The sequence below is a fragment of the Maniola jurtina genome, chromosome 17 (genome assembly GCF_905333055.1).
Source record: "Maniola jurtina chromosome 17, ilManJurt1.1, whole genome shotgun sequence".
NCBI lineage: Eukaryota > Metazoa > Arthropoda > Insecta > Lepidoptera > Nymphalidae > Maniola > Maniola jurtina.
Window position 1 is genome coordinate 11,739,915 of NC_060045.1, and position 19,270 is coordinate 11,759,184.

The window sequence follows — 19,270 nt, forward strand, 5'->3', positions numbered from 1 at the left end:
TGAAGTCGGTTTTATTTTTTAAAGAAGTAATCGCGTTTTATTTCTGAAGTTATTGTTTACTTACGTCATGCTTAGTCAGTTCGCCGACCATGAAAGTGGAAAGCCAGCCGCCGAAGGAAGATAATGTGTTTGCGATACCGAAGATCGTGCCTGCAATACACATTTTTTTAATATAAAAAGGAGCAAACAAGAAGGCAGGTCACCTGATGTTGAATGATTAAACCGATCAAGAACATAATATTATTATTATGCAGCACCAGAGTAATTGTCAGCTTTTATCATTGAATAGCGCATAATGTAGTTTTAAAGAAACCGCAGATAGAAGCTGGTTCCACAATTTGCAAATACGTGGCATAAAACATCTGGCATATCTTACTTTCCTTTCATTTTTCATTCACTTTCCTTTCACTCCTCATTTTTTTTGTTCATTGGGGGTTTCTCCTTCTTCTGCATGCATCGTAAGGTGTATCACAAAATAAGGAAGGTGGTATAACATTTTACATTTTTCAAGCAAGGATTATTAACGCATCCAAAAAACACAGTTAAAAACAAGTTTATATGAAGCTTACCGCTGAACTTAGGCGCGATGTCCAGTCCGTTGCCAAGGTAACCGGCCGTCACTGCGCCATTAATGGTAAGGGCCAGCGTGAAAATGGCGATGGACCACACCCTGTCGTGGCCGTAGAATGCTTGCACCAGCATCATGATACCTGAGTGAAAATAAACTTTATTAGTTAGGGCTTAGAATAAAAAAAGGTAAAATTGTAAAATAAACCTATTGCATAGCATTATAGTTTATTTTGCATGATAGAGATTGGTGATTTCTGATTAGTTTTATATATTGAGTTGCTATTGTCGACACGCTGTCCCAGTATTAGACTCCAGATGATGCGCGAGAGCATATCACCCAGATACTAGAGATTTTAGGGACAACTGATAGAGTAAGTGTTACAGTTGTGGGAATAACGGTCATTAATATCAGTATTGTCATACCACAAATCACAAATGTTATAGGTGTCCTAAAACTGGGCATTAATGTTATATATGCACAATATTACCGGGTAATCCGACAGCAAAGCCGGTGAAGAGTTTCCTAGCTGCAGTTGTGGAGAGGCGGCCGCTGCGACGCAGGGAGTCAGCCAACACTGATGATGCGAGCGCACACAGATATTTTCCCAGGTATGGCAGAGATGACAGGAGACCGTTCTGTTGAGAAGCAAGAAATATTTTAGGGTTCTGTACATCAAAAGGAAAAACAGTGATAAGGAAGCTTGGGAATGAGTTGCTTTAACAACTTTGATAGTCATAATAAGTTTTAAGTGATATTGTGAAATGGAGATAATAAATGAATACCTGGCTGAGATTGTTGTGCGTTTAGAGTAGTTATACGCAATGACTAGAAGAGGTGAAGAGAGTGAGCCTACCCACAGGTCGCGGTGGCAATCTACTATTTATTGCTTTCTTATTTATTGCCTACCTAGGTAATTTAAAAGAATGCAAAAAAAGTCTATACACTGCACTTACCACGGCGCCGGACCCGCATTCTTACATTAACCGGGAGCTATTTCCAATGCATACCAGACTATTTATAGAACCGATTTGTACCGACAACCCCGACTTTGCAAACGTAGGAATTTTAATAGCCCCCATTAAAATAGAAAAAAACTAAATTAAAATCGGTTCATTCGTTTAGGCGCTACGAGGCCACAGACAGATACACAGATACACAGATACACAGATACACAGATACACAGATACACACGTCAAACTTATAACACCCCTCTTTTTGGGTCGGGGGTTAAAAATAAGTAAAGCGTTCGAAAACAGGCGCTAAGTGAAGATATAGCCTAGTGGTAAAGAGGTCAGTTTTCTATTCGGAGGTCCGATTCCTTATCAGGGATAGGATCTGCATCCCATTTAACGAAACATTTGGCAGCTGTGGCCACCGGGCGAGTAGAGTTGCAAAGTAGGCTACTTTATTTACAGTGGACCCCCGGTAATCCGGCCCCTGTCTAATCCGGCACCCCCTGTAATCCGACATGTCTATTATTATTGAATTCACTAAATTTGACATACATAGTGAAGTATGATTTGTACTTCAGAGTATGTATGACGTATAGAATCTTATTATTGGATTTGTAATTTGTCGGATTACAAGGTACTCTTTTGTACAAAATTCCGGACTTTCCTTCATCATCCATGATGGACGTCCACTGCTGGACATAGGTCTCTTGTATTGATACCACACACGCCGGCCTGAATTCAGCCGCTCCCTGCCAAGTAACACTCGCGAGCAAAACTCGCGTTAAAAAAGCGTTGACATGTGAACAGATACTTGCGAATGCATTTGTTCTATCTGAACGCTATTTTAATGGACGTTAAAAAAGCTCTCGTGCGAATGAGGCCTAATATTAGTGTGATTAATTGTGCTTGAATCGGTAATCTTATCGCGAAAATCTACAATGAAAAGTGGAATGAGCATATTATTCAAGGAAGCTCTTCACATTAACAAGCTTCGAGTGTGTAGGTAATCCAAAGAGGAATTACATGTAATTTTCTGATAAGCTGCGACGTAGGTTTATTAATATTATTAGCGACAAATGATACAATAAGCACTTCAGTACCTCCTTATAATGATAATCAATACTAGTAATAAAATGAATAAATATAATAATGTCTAAATTCCAGTCCAGGACGAAATCGCGGCATCGTCTAAGTATTTGTTACAAAAATAGCTTGCATCCTTATCAGAGTTCCCTAAGGATTTTTTGGAAACCTAAATCCACGCCTAATTTTCATTTTAAATTAATTGATATACCCATAATGCTGTGCTACAAGAAACAGGATCAATTCAATCAAGTCTAATTATATCAAAAAAATATTCCGGATTAACTGAATACAAGCACTACCTGTAGGTAGCTGCAATAGATTAACTCGAGCCAAGATTGGAAACCTGATAAGGTAATTGTACCCGATCTGAAGATGATGTAAATGATGTACACCCGGCAAAATATAATCAGCGGCTTTAACACGATACTTTTAAGGATCGATTTTGCGTACAGCAACTTTAATTGCTCGTCGCTCACCGTACTTTGAGGCGCCAAGAAACTTTCAAGTGAAATTACTGGTAATAAACTCTTAAGGTCCTGGTTTTGGTGGCTCGTTGGGGGGTCTACGCAAGACTGCGGTTTATTTAAAAAAAATAAGGAAATGGGGGGCTCAAAGATGACAGTTTTAGACCATTTTTGTGACGGGGGCTATCCTAGTTAGGGATATGAGTATATTGTGTACCATATTCTAAATTTAAACAATAAATACTGAAAACCACGACTTATAAAATAGTTTATCTGTCACCAAAACAAACGAACGAAAGAAAGTGATATTTCATTGCTTAAATCGCAAGTACCTAACTCCGAAAAGTCAGAGGAGCGTTGCCCGGGATGTAACCTATCTAAAAATCAAAATCAAAATATTTTTTATTCAACTAAACTTTTACAAGTACTTTTGAATCGTCAAACGCATATCACTGGTACCTACGGAATGCCTTTCCTATCAAGAAGAACCAGCAAGTAACGCGGCGGTTGCTCTTTTCAAAGATTTAATATGCCTACTGTATTAACTAACCTATCTATTTATATAACAATCTAGTCTAGAATCTAGATCTACTTAAACCCCAAGATTGTAAATCTGGTCAATAAAATCATCGACACAAAAAAGATTGCGAAAAAACCGCTGGCGTCGCAGTGGGCGCTAGGGTAACCATGAAAACAATAAATTGCGGATTATTTCGTTAATTTTAATGCCGCTTCAAACATTAGCATACCATTTTGTAACACGCATTGTTAGGGTCCTGTACTTCAAAAGAGTCTGTTTGCCGTGTCTGTTAAAACCTATAGGGCAATTCCCGTTGACCTAGAATCATAAAATATGGCAGGTAGCAATGTTTTAAAGCAGAAATAAGAGAAAAAACTGAAAACTGTGAGTTTGTGGTTACATCACAAAAAAAAAGTGTCCGCGACTAAATAATATGTTTACTAAATCATATTATAGATGGCGCTGTCCCTCTTTTACTTTCAGTGTTGTACAGCTGATGGAGCGAGCATAATAATATACTGGTTTGAGATTACGTGAGAAGAAAAAATGTTAAATATTTCTTGTTTGATGGTACAGAACTCTTCGTATGCGGTTTATTTTTTGTAAAACTTATAATTTAAATCTATTTAAAATATACCCAACAACGCATCTAGAACAAAATCACAATATTTACATAACAAAACTTACCACTAAACATTAATATTTACAAAAAATATACACCGTCCAAGTGGTCATTAACGGCCATGATGCTCAATGTACGGGCGCTATTGCCTCGCTGAATAGGAGCTATGCTAAGTTAGCTGTTGAGTTAAAAAGTGCCAGTATTCAGGTGACCATATGTGTTACTTTTTCTAAAACCAAACAAAAAAGTGTGGTTCTATGACTTCGTGAGATGGAAATGACAAAAATAATTCCAGCAGAAAAGGTATTGTTGTAGACTTCTTAGCTGAAAAAGATGCAATAAAAACCTATAGCTGTAATTTACATCAATATAATGAAAGATATCCTTTGCAACCTTTCAAACATAGTTGAATAAATGAAATAATCTCTATGTATACCTAATACATAGACCTATTAAATAATATTATACTATGCATTGATCTTCGAACAAGAATTTTCAAATGCTAGTTGTTGCCTTTGCATATACCTTGATGACCAGTGTCATGTATGATTTGGACATTTTTTGGAGCACGATGTTAGTTCGGAATAACCGTTTTGTACATTTAATTCAACGAACAAAATATGATTTTTTACTTTGTTTTTGTACTTACTTCAAACTACTAGTAACTAGTACTAGCAAATTGGTTTGCCGTTAAGTATTTCAATATTTTTACAAATTTATGGACAGTAATTTACATAAATTACCTACTTGGTTTTACGCAATTATAAATAAAAATGACATAAAATAAAAAGTTCACATACACACTGTACCTATCGATTTTGAGCTTTCGTCTAAATATTTTAAGTTCTTTTATTCTTAAACACAAACAAGGCTGACGCAAGTCTTCCACTATTGCATCAGCTAAATGGACCAGCAAGTTTTATGCATAAGACATCAGGTTTTCGCACCTAGAATGGGCACAAACAGCAGTACCTACGTTGAGAATCTTTTATATTGGAAAACTTTTTTGCCGTTAGAAGCAATATTATTATTTGAGATTTATAATCTGTTTTAATCAAAAATAGCATTGGGTTCAATTTTTTCATCATAAATAAGATATTTATTGCACAAAGTTTGTACGTCATTTAGGTATTATTCTATTTTGTAATAAACCACAAAAACAACTAAATCAAAACTAATATTTTAACCGCAATAAGAATGTAATGTTAAACAAATTATAGTTACATTGTTTTGCGAACAAACATTAATCACAATGTAATAGACACGTGTTGTAATTAAATGACCAATAATATATGTATTTTAATTTCTCAGCAATAATTCAATACTATTTTATTGATGATTTAGTATCCACGAAGTTTTCAAAGAGCTGAAGGTTGACAAAACCGTTAAACTGTCAAGAATTAATAGGACATGTGCAACGTTTGAACGACATATTAGGGCCTCAAAAAGATGCTGGATTGTAAAGCGGAGGCCTGTAGAGGCCGGCGGATTAACGGAGTGGGGAAGGACATGAAAGGTTTTGGGAGCACAGAACTGGAAGGAATTGATTTATTGATTTTTAGAGAAATTTGCTTAGTTTTGCATCGAGAATTCAGTAGCCGCTGCGCAAGGAACACTATAATATTTATTTTCCTTACTTACAAGGTAATCAAGTCACTTCTCGCAGAAACGCGAAAGCGTTTTGCTGGGCGCGGCGAATGTGACGTTTTAAAAGCATACTAACAATTAAACCGTGATACAAATGCAAAACCAAACTTTGAATTGAACTTCAACACCAAAATTGGCTTTCTGCCAATAAAGTTTTCTGCTATTTTTTTTTACTTTTACATCAGCTGCAGAAATTAGATTATGCACAGATACTTACTTATTATTAATCATTATGGTACGATTACGTGTCCACAATTATATTATATTATTCTGACAGTAAATAATACTCTTGGAGAAATTATCGTATTTTTTACTACTTAAATATTAATAGCTTAGTTATACAGTTACACATAGTTTTTTTGTATAAAATACCTAATCATATCCGCGTATAAAAATATGTATTATACATGTTTCTACATATTTAAGTTAAGCATTCTTAAACAACATAAAAAAATTAAATTTTAAACAGCATATTATCCGTTATATGCAAAGCGTATGGTCACCCTACAGATATAATCAAACGTGAATTTGCTAATCAAAACTGAGTAGGTAAACTATGGACCGAAAAAAATATTACATTATCCTTAAATATAGCTTCCGATAAAAAATCAAATTATATGCGCATATTTAAATGTAAACCCTACGGGGAAAATATAGAGAAAATTAAGCTAAAACTTCAGCAGTATCGATGACCAAAAAAAAATCTTAGGCTAACACTAAGAGCTCTTCAAGCGATGACAGCCCCGTCTAACTTCTTGGAGTTATGTGTATTTCAAGCAATTAAATATCAATTTCTTTCAAAGTGCAGGAAACCATCGTGAGGAACTGCTTACCTGCTTCCCCACAATGTTCTCAAAAGTGTGCGAAGTTTGCTAATCTGCACTTGTTCAGCTTGGTAGACTATGTCCTAAACTATTCTCATTCTGAGAAGCGACCCGTGCTCAGCAGTGAGCTGGCTATGATGATAAAAAGCTTTTTCAAGCACATGTTGGTCTTCGAAGAACCAGGGACACCCAGAACGTCAAACGGGTGGTTACTGGTTGGTTACATATTGGAGAAACGACAGACAGTTAAAGCTTGGTGTTTATACTCACGTGTTTGATATCATAGTGGAGGATGCTCTCGATGTACGTGGGAAGCTGGTTGACGACTGTGAAGTAGCCGAACACAGAGGCGCCGTGCGTTATCACGATAGCCCATACTGGCGGTGACGTTAGCATGCTTCGCCAAGGTACTGGCATGTGCTGTGGATAAATGTTGACAGATATAACAAACTTCAGTTTTTCAGTTATTTTTAGGATTCCGTACCTCAAAAGGTAAAAAAGAACCGTTATAGGATCACTTCGTTGTCTGTCTGTTTGTCTGTCGTGTCTGGGAATCAAACCTTTTGACCGTTGACCTAGAATCATGGAATTTGGCAATTAGGTAGGTCTTATAGTACTCTAGAGAGAAAAACCCGCAAACCAAGAATTTGTGGTTACATCACAAAAAAAAATTGTGCACTAAATCACATCTGTCCGTCATTAATTTGCAGTGTTGTATAGCTGTTGGAGCAGTTTTTATTACACTGGTTTAAGATTCCTTGTACGATGGTACGGATCCCTTCGAGTCTTCGTCCGTCTCGCACTTTATCGGTTTTTTTTTAATATTTCACGGATCCTCGACTGTTTAAAATAACCTTCGACAGCAATTTACTTGGAGAATACGGTTTGTACTGCACATATTAAGCGTATTAAAGTAAATTATCCTTATTTTAAAGTGATATGGGTTTAAAATCTGTTGTTATAAAACAATGTACCTAATGAATGTCATCAATCTACCTTGATCGGTCTATGCCAATAATTTATCTTCGCAACCGATTTTGATGATACGATATCATTTTATCAGGATACAAGTTTTCTATCAATAATAATTTGTCATACCGATTATCGTGTATAATAGTAATCAATAATAAACAAAACCCAGATTAGTAACGATAGTCACACTAATCTTCTAAACACTGTACCTGATTCACAATTTATTACATTTAGGTAAAATTACATTTTACGTAGATATTGTTTTAGTAACTACCTACCTAAATGTAGGTGCCTACATAAATATAGTTTGCTATAATGCAAAATCGATGAGGATGAAAAATAACAGGAAAATGCTTAAAATAGAATGGGTGCGTAAAATACGCTCGTCATAATATTTAACAAATATAAAAAGAGACAAACAAAAAAATTAATAAGAGAAAATATTTCACCACAGTAATTTTGTGTTAAAATGACACAACAGAGGCTAGATAGTAGATACAATGACGATAAGTCATAACCATACTTGCTTCACTCCCTCACAAGATTATAAGATTCTGCGTTTTATTGGGCAACATAAAAATGCAGCTGAAATAAAGTTCAGAGCCCGACATCCCATTCCCTTTCCACACACTTAAATGCATACATGACCTACTATATCTTAATATTTTTTTTAAAACATATCAAAAATTGCGAATTGAAGTGTAGTTAAAAACAATATCATAAAAATTATAAAAATCACCTGCTATTTGTTGTTATTGCAATCACAAAAAAATACGGACAGGGGTTGATACTAGATAACCAAGAAGGGAGAAAATCGGGCGTTAGTAAGCCGATAAATATAATGTAATCCACATTCCACATAAGTGCTATATCTTACGCCTTTGTTAGTGTCTTGAGGCAGTGCCTTCATCAGAAAGTTTCGCTCCGTGTCAGAGATGCGAGGGTGCTGCGCCGGAGTGTCGTACACCACTGCGAACCATGCCACCGACCACATCACGCCGATTATACCTGTATAACAATATATAGTTTGCAATTATTTGAGCAAATTTTTTTTGAAATCAACTACTAACTACTACTAGAACTAGAAACTACTAACACACTAGTAGAACTAGAAATCAATGCGCCTTTGGCGGACCGAAAGAAGCACGAAGAGACTTTAACCCCTCGGGGGCATGTGAATGATTGATCAGTTACCCCTGTATTCTGCGATGCGCTAACTTTCTCCCACTACGCTACTTTTTGCTCAAGTTGATTGATGGTTTCTGTACTACTACTACTGTACCTAATCATTTATTTCGAATTGTCGAGAGTCCTCGTACGAATAGAATAGTACATCTGCACAGTGTATCATAGTATAAAAAATATCCACAACTATGATAAAACATTGCCAGCTGCTCATTAACACAGACTCTTAACAAATAACATAGTTCAAGTAAAAATCAAATAAGTACTTAGGTACCTAGTTTAAATAAAAGTTCAAACTCAAAGCTTAACATTCTTAATTTACACAATTATACACATACAAGACAAAAAATTGGACTGTCCGAATTATACCACTGGCATGGAGGTCCTATCATACAACTTTTTGTTATGAAAATACTCTAAATCACATTAGTTTCAAAAGCGTTCCTATTTCTAAAAAAATACTCACACTTTTAGCAGAAAACATATCGGTATGACAGTGAAATAAAAAAATTCTTATGCCTTTAATTTTGGTAAAAAGAGCACTAGATGGTAGTGAAGGGGATGTCCGCTAAAAGGTACTGTGCATTCCTACTACACGTAAAGCGAAAGGTTGACTAACGAACCAATCGCGCGGCTACAGACACCCGTCTCGCCGCGTGCACTTCGTACCAACAAATAGATAAATCTCCCACTGCGCAGGTTCGACATTTCTTACCAGTGAAATAGAAAGCAGATTCCCATCCAAAGTGCGCTATGAGGAAACCGCAAATCGGCATCGTCATGGCAGCACCGAGAGAGGATGCTGTAACAACGAATAGGTATATTGTTATCTTCTATGTATTTTCTATAGGTATCACATTAATCATTAAATCTCAAGTATCATAAAAGAAACTACTTATAAATCTAAGTGTGTACTATGTGCTAGTTAAAAACCTACTGTTTACTAAGCTATTACACTGATCGCGGGCAATTTACTCGTATCCATTGAGGAGTTCTGTTCTCCATCTCCGAAGATATTCATCAGATGTTCATCGTTCACCAAGTAGGTATACCCTTTCAAACAAAAAAAAATCCAAATCGGTCCAGGCGTCTTTGAGTAATCGGGGAACATACATAAAAAAAAGATTACGACGAATTGAGAACCTCCCCCCTTTTTGAAATCGGTTAAAAACTAGCTGTAACCGCACTCAGGCTTTTAGCCGTAACACACAAACTCCATCTAGGTAATTTTCCTCCTATTAGAACAAGAAAACATGGAAATTTCAGGAAAACCCGTTGGCAATATATTATATTCCAATAGCGGACTTTTAAGAGGTCAAGGTAGGAAGGTGCGAATGAAATCACCATATTATTTTCCTCGAAGGTACCCTAGACCTAATTCTTAAGGATTGTCCTTTCTGCTCACGTGATGAGGTTACGCCGAGGGTTTATGAGTCCTTGTTTTCTATTTGTCTGTTTGATCACGCGGATCTCAAAAATGTTACAATATTTGATGATTTTTGGCACTGAGAGAAAATCAGCGCGGTGATTCACTAACTCATTGCTACATAACATTGCTACTTATTGAGTGATAATAAAATAATTTTTCGTATGAAACCTTCAATGGATTAGAAACAAATGTCAAATGAGCTAGGTGGCTATCATTCAGTTAATTTATTATTTTTTATTTTCAACACTTAGACACTGAGTTAGCAAATCAGTAGGGAGAAAATAAGAGGAAATCTTTTGTATCCTATTTTTCGACCACTTTAGAGGTATAGGATCTGATTGAAATACGAAAGGTCGGCGGTTCAAACCCCACCCGTTGCACTATTGTCGTACCCACTCCTGGCACAAGCTACGCTTAGTTGGAGGGGAAAGGGGAATGTTAGTCATGATTAAAAATGACTAATATTCTTGAAGAAAAAAATGACACTAGAAATAGGTATGACCACTTTATTGCAAGTCACTAGAAATAGGTATTTGCTTGTAAGTACAAGCTTGATCTTTGACACCTCTATGTTACGAATACATAATATTATTGGTACCTACATAATATTATTGGTTGGTGTTATGACGTGGATACTACCCCACCTGGTACCTACTAAATGTGTCTGTCCTATAAAAGCCCCTTAAAAATATTAGAATTAAAAAAAAATGTGTCTATTTGCACACCACAGTGCCACTTTTTAGACTCTTAACTACTAAACCGGACTTTGTCTGTGGTGGCATTTGCTGGCGCGCGTGTTGTGACTTTTTGGAGTGTTTTTTTGTTAGAAGGGGACGGTTTTTGTGTTCTGCTGGTGTTTATTGGTGGTGGAACTGACCAAGGAACTGACTGGGAAGCGCTCTAAAGGGGCGCCGCGTGTATGTCGGCGGGCGCCGGCACAGACGAAGTCCATACTTATACATATAGTTTTCCTAACTTGTAAATAACTACAAACTTGACTAATCAGTGTAAAGCCAGACGAGAGAAAAAAAAAACTACTAAACCGATTTTGATGATTCCGCCGTCACGCCTTACTTCGTGCCACCAAATAGATCGATAAATCACCCACTGCCCAAGTTCAAGGTTAGATTTCTTTTAATTTACAACATAATAATTGTGTGATTTACTTTACTAACTGAACATTTGAACTAGCATCGCTTGTTTAGTCTAATTTGACCGTCCGCAATCGCCTTTTTCGAATGCGATTTCTTCAGCGAATAATCCCTTTCTCAACAGAATTAGCATCAATTTTTATTCAGTTTACGAAATTTACGTGACCTATGACCGCAACCCGTCGCATGCGTAATTATTATGAAACATAAGAGGCGTAGGCGCATCGTCACAGATTGATAACGTTATCAACGCTACGCTTGTCTGTTTCTTATCACAACACAGTACACATTATAATATTATTGTAATAAATGACGCATAAACTTGATTTATGTCGGAGGTGTTCCGTTGGAGACGAATCTGAAAATTTTCCAACATGACCTGAGGTCTTATCAGTTACACTGCAACTTGGGAATATAAATTAGGACAAGAATAATTATTACTATAATATTATGTTTAATGTTTGTCTAATAGGGCGTGTACTTACCTAACTGTCTGTCTACTAATTCTTAACTGTCTTCAAAAAGGAGTAGGTAGATAGTAGTAGTATAAACTTTTACAAGATAAACTATGGAACCCTAAAAAGGAGGTTCTGTATTCGACTTGTTGATACATATGTACTACCTATGTCTGTTTGTTAGTCATTTTCTCAAAAACCTATTTCCCGATTTTGATGATTTTTTACTGCCTAAGTTAGGTAGGGTGGGTATTTGGCATCGATGTATATGGATTAGCCTTTCCCATACAATTCCGTCTGCAAAAATACGCTTGAATCTTACGTCATCGTCATTGACAAAGTCAAGAGACTTTTGCAATTTCTCTTGACTTTTTGAGCGCGTTTTTTATCTTCGAAGGGCCCATCCATATACATCGATGGTATTTGGGCAAAAATCCACGTATAGTCCGTACAAAATGACTTCTCACGTGCCATTTTAACTCTATTTGTCAACTGTCATATCAAAAGTAGGTACGGTTCGGTTCACCTTTAAAATAAGGATTACAACCGTACTTTTGACATGACATTTGACACCATTGACATTATTTTTTGCCTGATAATTTGACAGTAGACACCGACTTCAAAAACTACCTACCTATAGATACCTACTTAGTAAAAGTAAGTACCTATTTATTGTTTATTCATCGATTTAGACTTTGGCGTTAAAAAATAAATTTAAAGTGCAGGTCTACCTACTTAATTTATTAGTCATTGGTCTCCAAAGAAGGTCGTTCTCAATTCGACTGGTATCGAATTGAATCTTAATACCTACTGTATGTTTCGTTGATATTCACACAAACTTTTATTGGGTCAACCAATTCAAAGCAAGTCGCGGGCAAAGGCCAGTGTATTATTATGTAGGTTCCTAGTGGGTTCAATATGGCTGTACTCAATATTCGCACAATAACTACTTATTAAGAATGGCGCCAAGCCTTAGGCTCAGAAGTCAGAGTGACGGGCTATGAAATCTATAGCATTTTGACTATTCAGACAGGATTATATATTATTATTATTATAGGAGACAGCGTTATATCGCTGGCATAAGTCTGTCTCGTTTTAACTCAAACTTAGCTCTGAGTAAAGTCAAAGTACCTATGGGCAGGTACCTACCTAAGCTCTAAAGATCTCTAGATCTAGATCTCAGCCTAAGCACTAGGCAGGAGCGGAGGAGGTGCGGCGGTCAGCCCCAGGCCTCGGGTATAGAGGGGCCTCCAAACCTGGAGAAATCCTTAATAAATTGCAAAATATGTTCAGTAACTTTGAAGTTAGAGGCCCTAGTAAAAAAGTCAAAAGTAACAAGTGTAAAATATTAAAAATTTATAACACCCCCGACAAGTGTAGGTTACATTAACTAGAAAAGAGCTGATAACTTTCAAACGGCTGAACCGATTTTCTTGGAGGATTATAGCTAAGAACACTTTCGATCAAGCCACCTTTCAAACAAAAAAAAACTAAATTAAAATCGGTTCATTAGTTTAGGAGCTACGATGCCACAGACAGATACACAGATACACACGTCAAACTTATAACACCCCTCTTTTTGGGTCGGGGGTTAAAAAAGCCCGAGTCAGACTCGCACACGAAAGGTTCCGTAACCATCGTACAAGAAATAACACATTTTTTTTTATGGCACCCATTTTGAAATTCTTATTATTTGTTGTTATAGCTGAGTCCGCTTCAGAGCTACAATTTACTTTTGATACAACAAAAAGTGTCATTTTAATATGTTGAAATTGTAATATATTATGTACCGAAGTATGACCAATGACCTCAATATAACGCATGTGGGCGGTGTAGGGTTACCACCTGGTGAAGTAAAGCCCTGACAAAAGCCTAGTTTTAATTAACTGAGTTTTTTGACCTATTGAATGGTGATAGCCTACCTCCTAGGTCCTATACCTCCTAAAGATAGTCGGCCTCCTTTACGGGCAGTTCAAACCCGGGCACACATCTCTTAACTTTCCGTAACTGGTATTTTAATCTGTTTAAATATACCACTTGCTTTATTGGTGAAAGAAAACATGGTGAGAAAACCTGCTTGCTTGACAATTCTCCAAATTGTTCTCAATGTTTGTTAATCCGCACTTGGCCAGTATAGTAGACCTAGGCCCGGCCGTTTCTTGTATTCTTCTTCCGAGACACATGCTGAACTAAATATCTGCTAAGTACTTATCTAAGAGAAGGTAACACAGATATTATTGCATTGGCTGTAATTTTTAATTTTAATTTTTATTGTATACTTAGTAGGTACCTAATGAGAAAACTATCAAAATGAATTTTAGGTACTTAAATTAATACAAGTGCCTAAGCAATCTTGACAATATATTTTCAAGACAAATTCAGACGCCGGACAGTGGACACCCTACAGTGGGAGCTAATATTGTGTCGTCCGCCGCGATATTTGCGAAGGCGTTTAGTTTCGCAAACTCAAATAAGTAACCAAAGACAAATAGGTGCATTATACCTATCTACTTAGGTATGTCTTTGTTTATAGTACACACCTACACAAGTTACACAACTTATCTAATAGGGTAGGTAGCTGCTGTGGTAGGTAGGTAATCTTCTACTAATAACTTTCAATTTTTTTTTATTTGAGATACAAGTTATCCCTTGATTGCAATCTCACCTGGTGGTAAGTGATGATGCAGTCTAAGTTTGTACTTGTATAGACAAAAAAAACGAAGCAAAACCCTACTCAACCCGTACCGTGTGAGCGCAACTCCACAACCCACACAAAAATAAAACGAAGACACATTTCGACGAACTGGTTAGCCCGCGCATAGCAACCGTTGCGCAAGGTTAATCCGCGCGGTCAAATTACGCCAGCCAATCGCGACGCGGCATCGCCGTGACGTCAGCGACCACGCCTGCGCGCGCCTCCGCCGCCATATTGCCGCTCGCAGAAGCGTGTCGAAGCGGGCCGTTCGCACGATAACAATAAAATTGAATAAACTACTGCGGATCGAATTAGGGCTGTCAATCATACTTTAGAATAATGTAATTTTTTTGGTGTATGCTATTGTTGGTTAGTTTAGTTGTCATGGCTTATTTTAGGACGATGATATCGTCTGTAGGGTTTCCACATTGTAGAATTTGATATCTAATTAACTACATAAAATATTATGTATTGAAATAACTCTTCATTTGACACAGTGACAATATTAATCATAATACCTTATAATAGACTAATTCATTAACACTCGTAGATAGTAGGTATAGAACCATTTATTTCTTTTGTCTCTTTCTTTCGTTGCAATAAAGCGTACCTTTTTTTGCATGCAAGAATACAAATTGCAATAAGAAGTTAATAAAGCAATTGGAAAAAAGTAATATTTAGAGCCGAAACACAATACTTTATGTATTTTAAAAATAAAACTTTCAAAATTGACAGTTTATTTTTTAAATTAGAAATATAGACTAGTACTTGGTTAAAAGGTACCCATATAAAAAAAAATTGATCAATAGAAAGGGTCGCAACTCTCAAGCATGGGTATAGCGACGCGTATCCCTAATAAAAAGTCCAACTGAATGACGTCAAGGAAATTGCTTGATAACAAAGCCATTAACAATGGAACCTAATCTCCGGTCAAGGCGATCACTCATTATACTACTCTTTTTGCGTCCAGCATCTACTTGGTCATTTGTGTGTTTACGTCATCACTCATCATACTATCTCGGATGTTAGTAATCGTCGCAAATCACCCTCCGACAATTGTGTGGCATCATTTTTATTTAAGTGTAATCGCAATTATATTGAACACTTGTGTAAATAAATTCGAGTTAAATGTTATCGACTCCCACAGCCCACTTTAAACATTTCCTGAGAATTACTGTTTTAATTGCCTCTAAAGATTACGCAATCTATTATTATTTAAATACCTACATTTATATATTTTGCATGTCGATTTAGGAATCGTATTGGACATAAAATAAATAATATTATTATACTTAATATTTATTTAAAAGCAACGTTTCTTGACAAAAAAAAAACAACTTCAGTCCATTTATATCTAAAAACAAGCTGTTGTACCCCGACTGCTGTAATCGTACATTATGCTGGGATATTAATGCCATATCCATATATATAAAATACTAGCCATATCCCTAGGATAATGGCATAAACTAGGGTCCACTTTCACTTCTAATCCCTGTATAATTATAGTATCTGCAAAAATCAGATGAAAATTGGTTCTACAGAAATTCATTTCAACCTGTACCAAACCTTATTCGCGTCTTCCTAATCTACTTGAAATTCGCGAAGTTGAGTGTATAGCTATAGTTAGCACATCTAAGCCATGAAAGTAAGAATAAATGCATATTTAAAAGCGATTACGTTATATGAATAATACAATATTTAACAATAAAGATGTTTTAAATAAATGAAATATATAAATATTTACTCACCCATCATATTAGACATGAATTTGGATCTATCCATCGGCGGGATCCATTTTGACGCCATGGGAAGGATAGCAGGCCATGTGGCTCCGAGAAGGAAGCCGAGGACTACTCTGAGAGCCACTATCCACCCGAAACCGAGTGCTGCGGCTCCGGGAGATAGCAGAGTGAGGACGCTGGCCAGGAGAGTGCTGTAGCCGAACACCCGGCTATCAAAAAACAAAAACAATACATATTTTTAAAATGCTGAACAAAACCTGACCTTTTATGCTATACAAACTGATTCTTCAAAGTTGCGATTTATTCATAGACTCAATGAATTAATTTTAAGTATTAATTTAACAAATTTATTTTAATTTGTTTAATTCAAACAAAATCTAGGGTCTCTATATTTAAACCTGAATTTGATGTTCTAAAATTAGCGTGGATATTAGGAAAAATAATAGATATGAAGTAAACAGAAGTACACAGATCCAAACTGATGACTTGGACTACCACTGGCTAGTCACTAGTGTTATGTTTATCATATTGTTTGGAAATTTAAAAGCTTTAAAAAGTGTTACCTACTCAAAAGTATATGATATCAAAACCACCTCGAGTAAGCACTAGAATTAGATAATGTAATAATACATACCTTAGACTGCCTACTCGAGTTAGGTTTGATATAATATACTTTTGAATAATGATAAACATAATATAAAACTTAAAGGTAAAATATAAAATTAGAAAGGTTATTATGTTTTCCTTTGATCATAGACAAATAAAACAAAATCGAGTATTTTTTTATTAAGTACAACGCAATTATAATTTGAATGAACGGAGATATTATCTTACACGTAGCTTATGTAGAAGGTGAAAGTGGTCTCATAATAACTTGCACTTTCGTTGCGTAGTATTATATATTACACTATTCAGTAACTGATAATAATAGCTATTCAACAAGCGCTGCTTGTATTTTGTTTAATACGTTATTTGTATGTGTAGCTATTTTTTTTTTTCATCTAGACTGTAACATCTCAAAAAATAAATAGACTTCTCTGATAAAACGAGCGAAATTTTTTACAGCATTCGCATCGGAATGAAAAATTATTTAATGATTTCGTTTTTTAAATCACATTTTGATCAATTTTGATCTCAAAATAATTTGACAACCCTATCGTAAACCATAATGAAAAAATATCAATTTAAAAATGTGTATGTTCTAATTATATGTATAGCTGGTAGCTGTATGCCAATCCAAATTATACTTTATGCATACATTTTGAGATCTCAATCGCCATTTTTAACCCCCGACCCAAAAAGAGGGGTGTTATAAGTTTGACGTGTGTATCTGTGTATCTGTCTGTGGCATCGTAGCTCCTAAACTAATGAACCGATTTTAATTTAGTTTTTTTTTTTGTTTGAAAGGTGTCTTGATCGAGTGTTTTTAGCTATAATCCAAGAAAATCGGTTCAGCCGTTTGAAAGTTATCAGCTCTTTTCTAGTTACTGTAACCGGAACCTTCACTTGTCGGGGGTGTTATAAATTTTTAATTTACACTTGTTAAATGTAGATGTTGGTTTTATCATTCAGCATTTGTCTCTAGCACCCACTAGCACCACATCTTGAAGGCATCTCATCTATTAATTTAAACTTGTTGGCGAGTGACATCTTAAAATGCATAGTGCGTAGGCCCTATAGGTACATAACTCATTATTATGAAAAAAAAAAAATCAACTTCAATCCTCAACTACCTAGGTACTTGTTAAATCATTTTTGCTCTTTAGATGTATTTATCGACAGTATTGGTCATGTAGGCAGAACATTCTGCATCATCGGCATGCATGACTCATTTGCAAATAATAAAAATATTATTCAGCTCAGCCGTAAGCTAACCTACTAGGTAACTGAATAAATACGATCTTGTGAAACTGGTTGCATTTCGAATAAAGATCAAGTTTTTGTATAATATCTACTTCAAAAGTTCGAGCTTTTTGACTAGAATAGTATGTTATAGTAAAAGTTCAAACTACGATAAATTCTAAGATTGTCCAATATAACCGAAAATTAAAAAGTCCTTAGGTACTGTTCTGTGATAATCATTAATTTCAGACTTTTAAGCATTCACTCAATAACTCACAAAGATAATATAAAGTTCGGACAGTAACTAAACCAGAATAAAATCTGATCACCGCGACTCCACGCAGTCTGGTCTATCCTACTTCTACCTAGAGAGTGTAAAGAAGACCTGCTGCCATGCCCTTCCAGGTTAGCTCGCTTCCATCTTAGACTGCATCATCACTTACTATCAGGTGGGATTGCAGTCAAGTGCTAACTTGTATGTGAACAAAAAAAATTTGCTTCTTCGTTCCTTCATTCAGAAACGGATCACGGCTGACAGGAATGTTGACACCGATGCTCGTTGGAACATGTTGTTACTATGGATTGCCTTATCTAGCTGACATTTATATCGCTGTTAAGGTAAGACCGCACTGGACGGAACTGCGCTGCAGCGGAGCGATACTGCACTTCAAAATATTGTTTCGAAATAAATGTACTAGACATAACGCACTACGCGTCAGCGGAACCGCGCTGCTCCGCGTCCGCGACACTTTACCTCATATTTCATACAAGTCATAACGTCTCGGACGTGCAATTTGTTTTGTAAAATGAACTAAGAAAAGTTAATTTTATTAGTTAGTAACTATCCAGAGCTCTATAATTTACAAAATTTCTTGATTGCATTAGGCTTTCTTCTTCCTCGCAAAGTAGTGACACTATGATCACGTCCTCAATATCATCCATCGCCTTTAGTGGTTGCCGGCCAACTAACGGACAAAACTGTAGCGCCCCTGCAGTTCAGTGCGGTATACCGAACTTCACCAAATAGTGTCGTGTCGCTCCGCTGCAGCGCAGTTCCGCCCAGTGCGGTCTTACCTTTAACCACGTAAAGTGTACATTATCTATGTACTTTA

At 36.2% G+C, this 19,270-nt stretch overlaps 1 protein-coding gene across 1 annotated transcript in view; it reads right to left on the reverse strand.

The window, feature by feature from the left end:
* The window catches only part of LOC123874119 (sialin), a 60,451-nt gene that overhangs the window by 2,972 nt on the left and 38,209 nt on the right, over nucleotides 1-19,270 (reverse strand). Inside the window, exons 5-11 of the mRNA XM_045919307.1 lie at nucleotides 16,323-16,525; nucleotides 9,560-9,646; nucleotides 8,537-8,667; nucleotides 6,958-7,107; nucleotides 1,059-1,206; nucleotides 570-710; nucleotides 65-150 (exon numbers count right to left, since the gene is read on the reverse strand). Coding sequence (XP_045775263.1) covers nucleotides 65-150; nucleotides 570-710; nucleotides 1,059-1,206; nucleotides 6,958-7,107; nucleotides 8,537-8,667; nucleotides 9,560-9,646; nucleotides 16,323-16,525 — 946 coding nt within the window. The remainder of the gene's footprint in view (nucleotides 1-64; nucleotides 151-569; nucleotides 711-1,058; nucleotides 1,207-6,957; nucleotides 7,108-8,536; nucleotides 8,668-9,559; nucleotides 9,647-16,322; nucleotides 16,526-19,270) is intronic.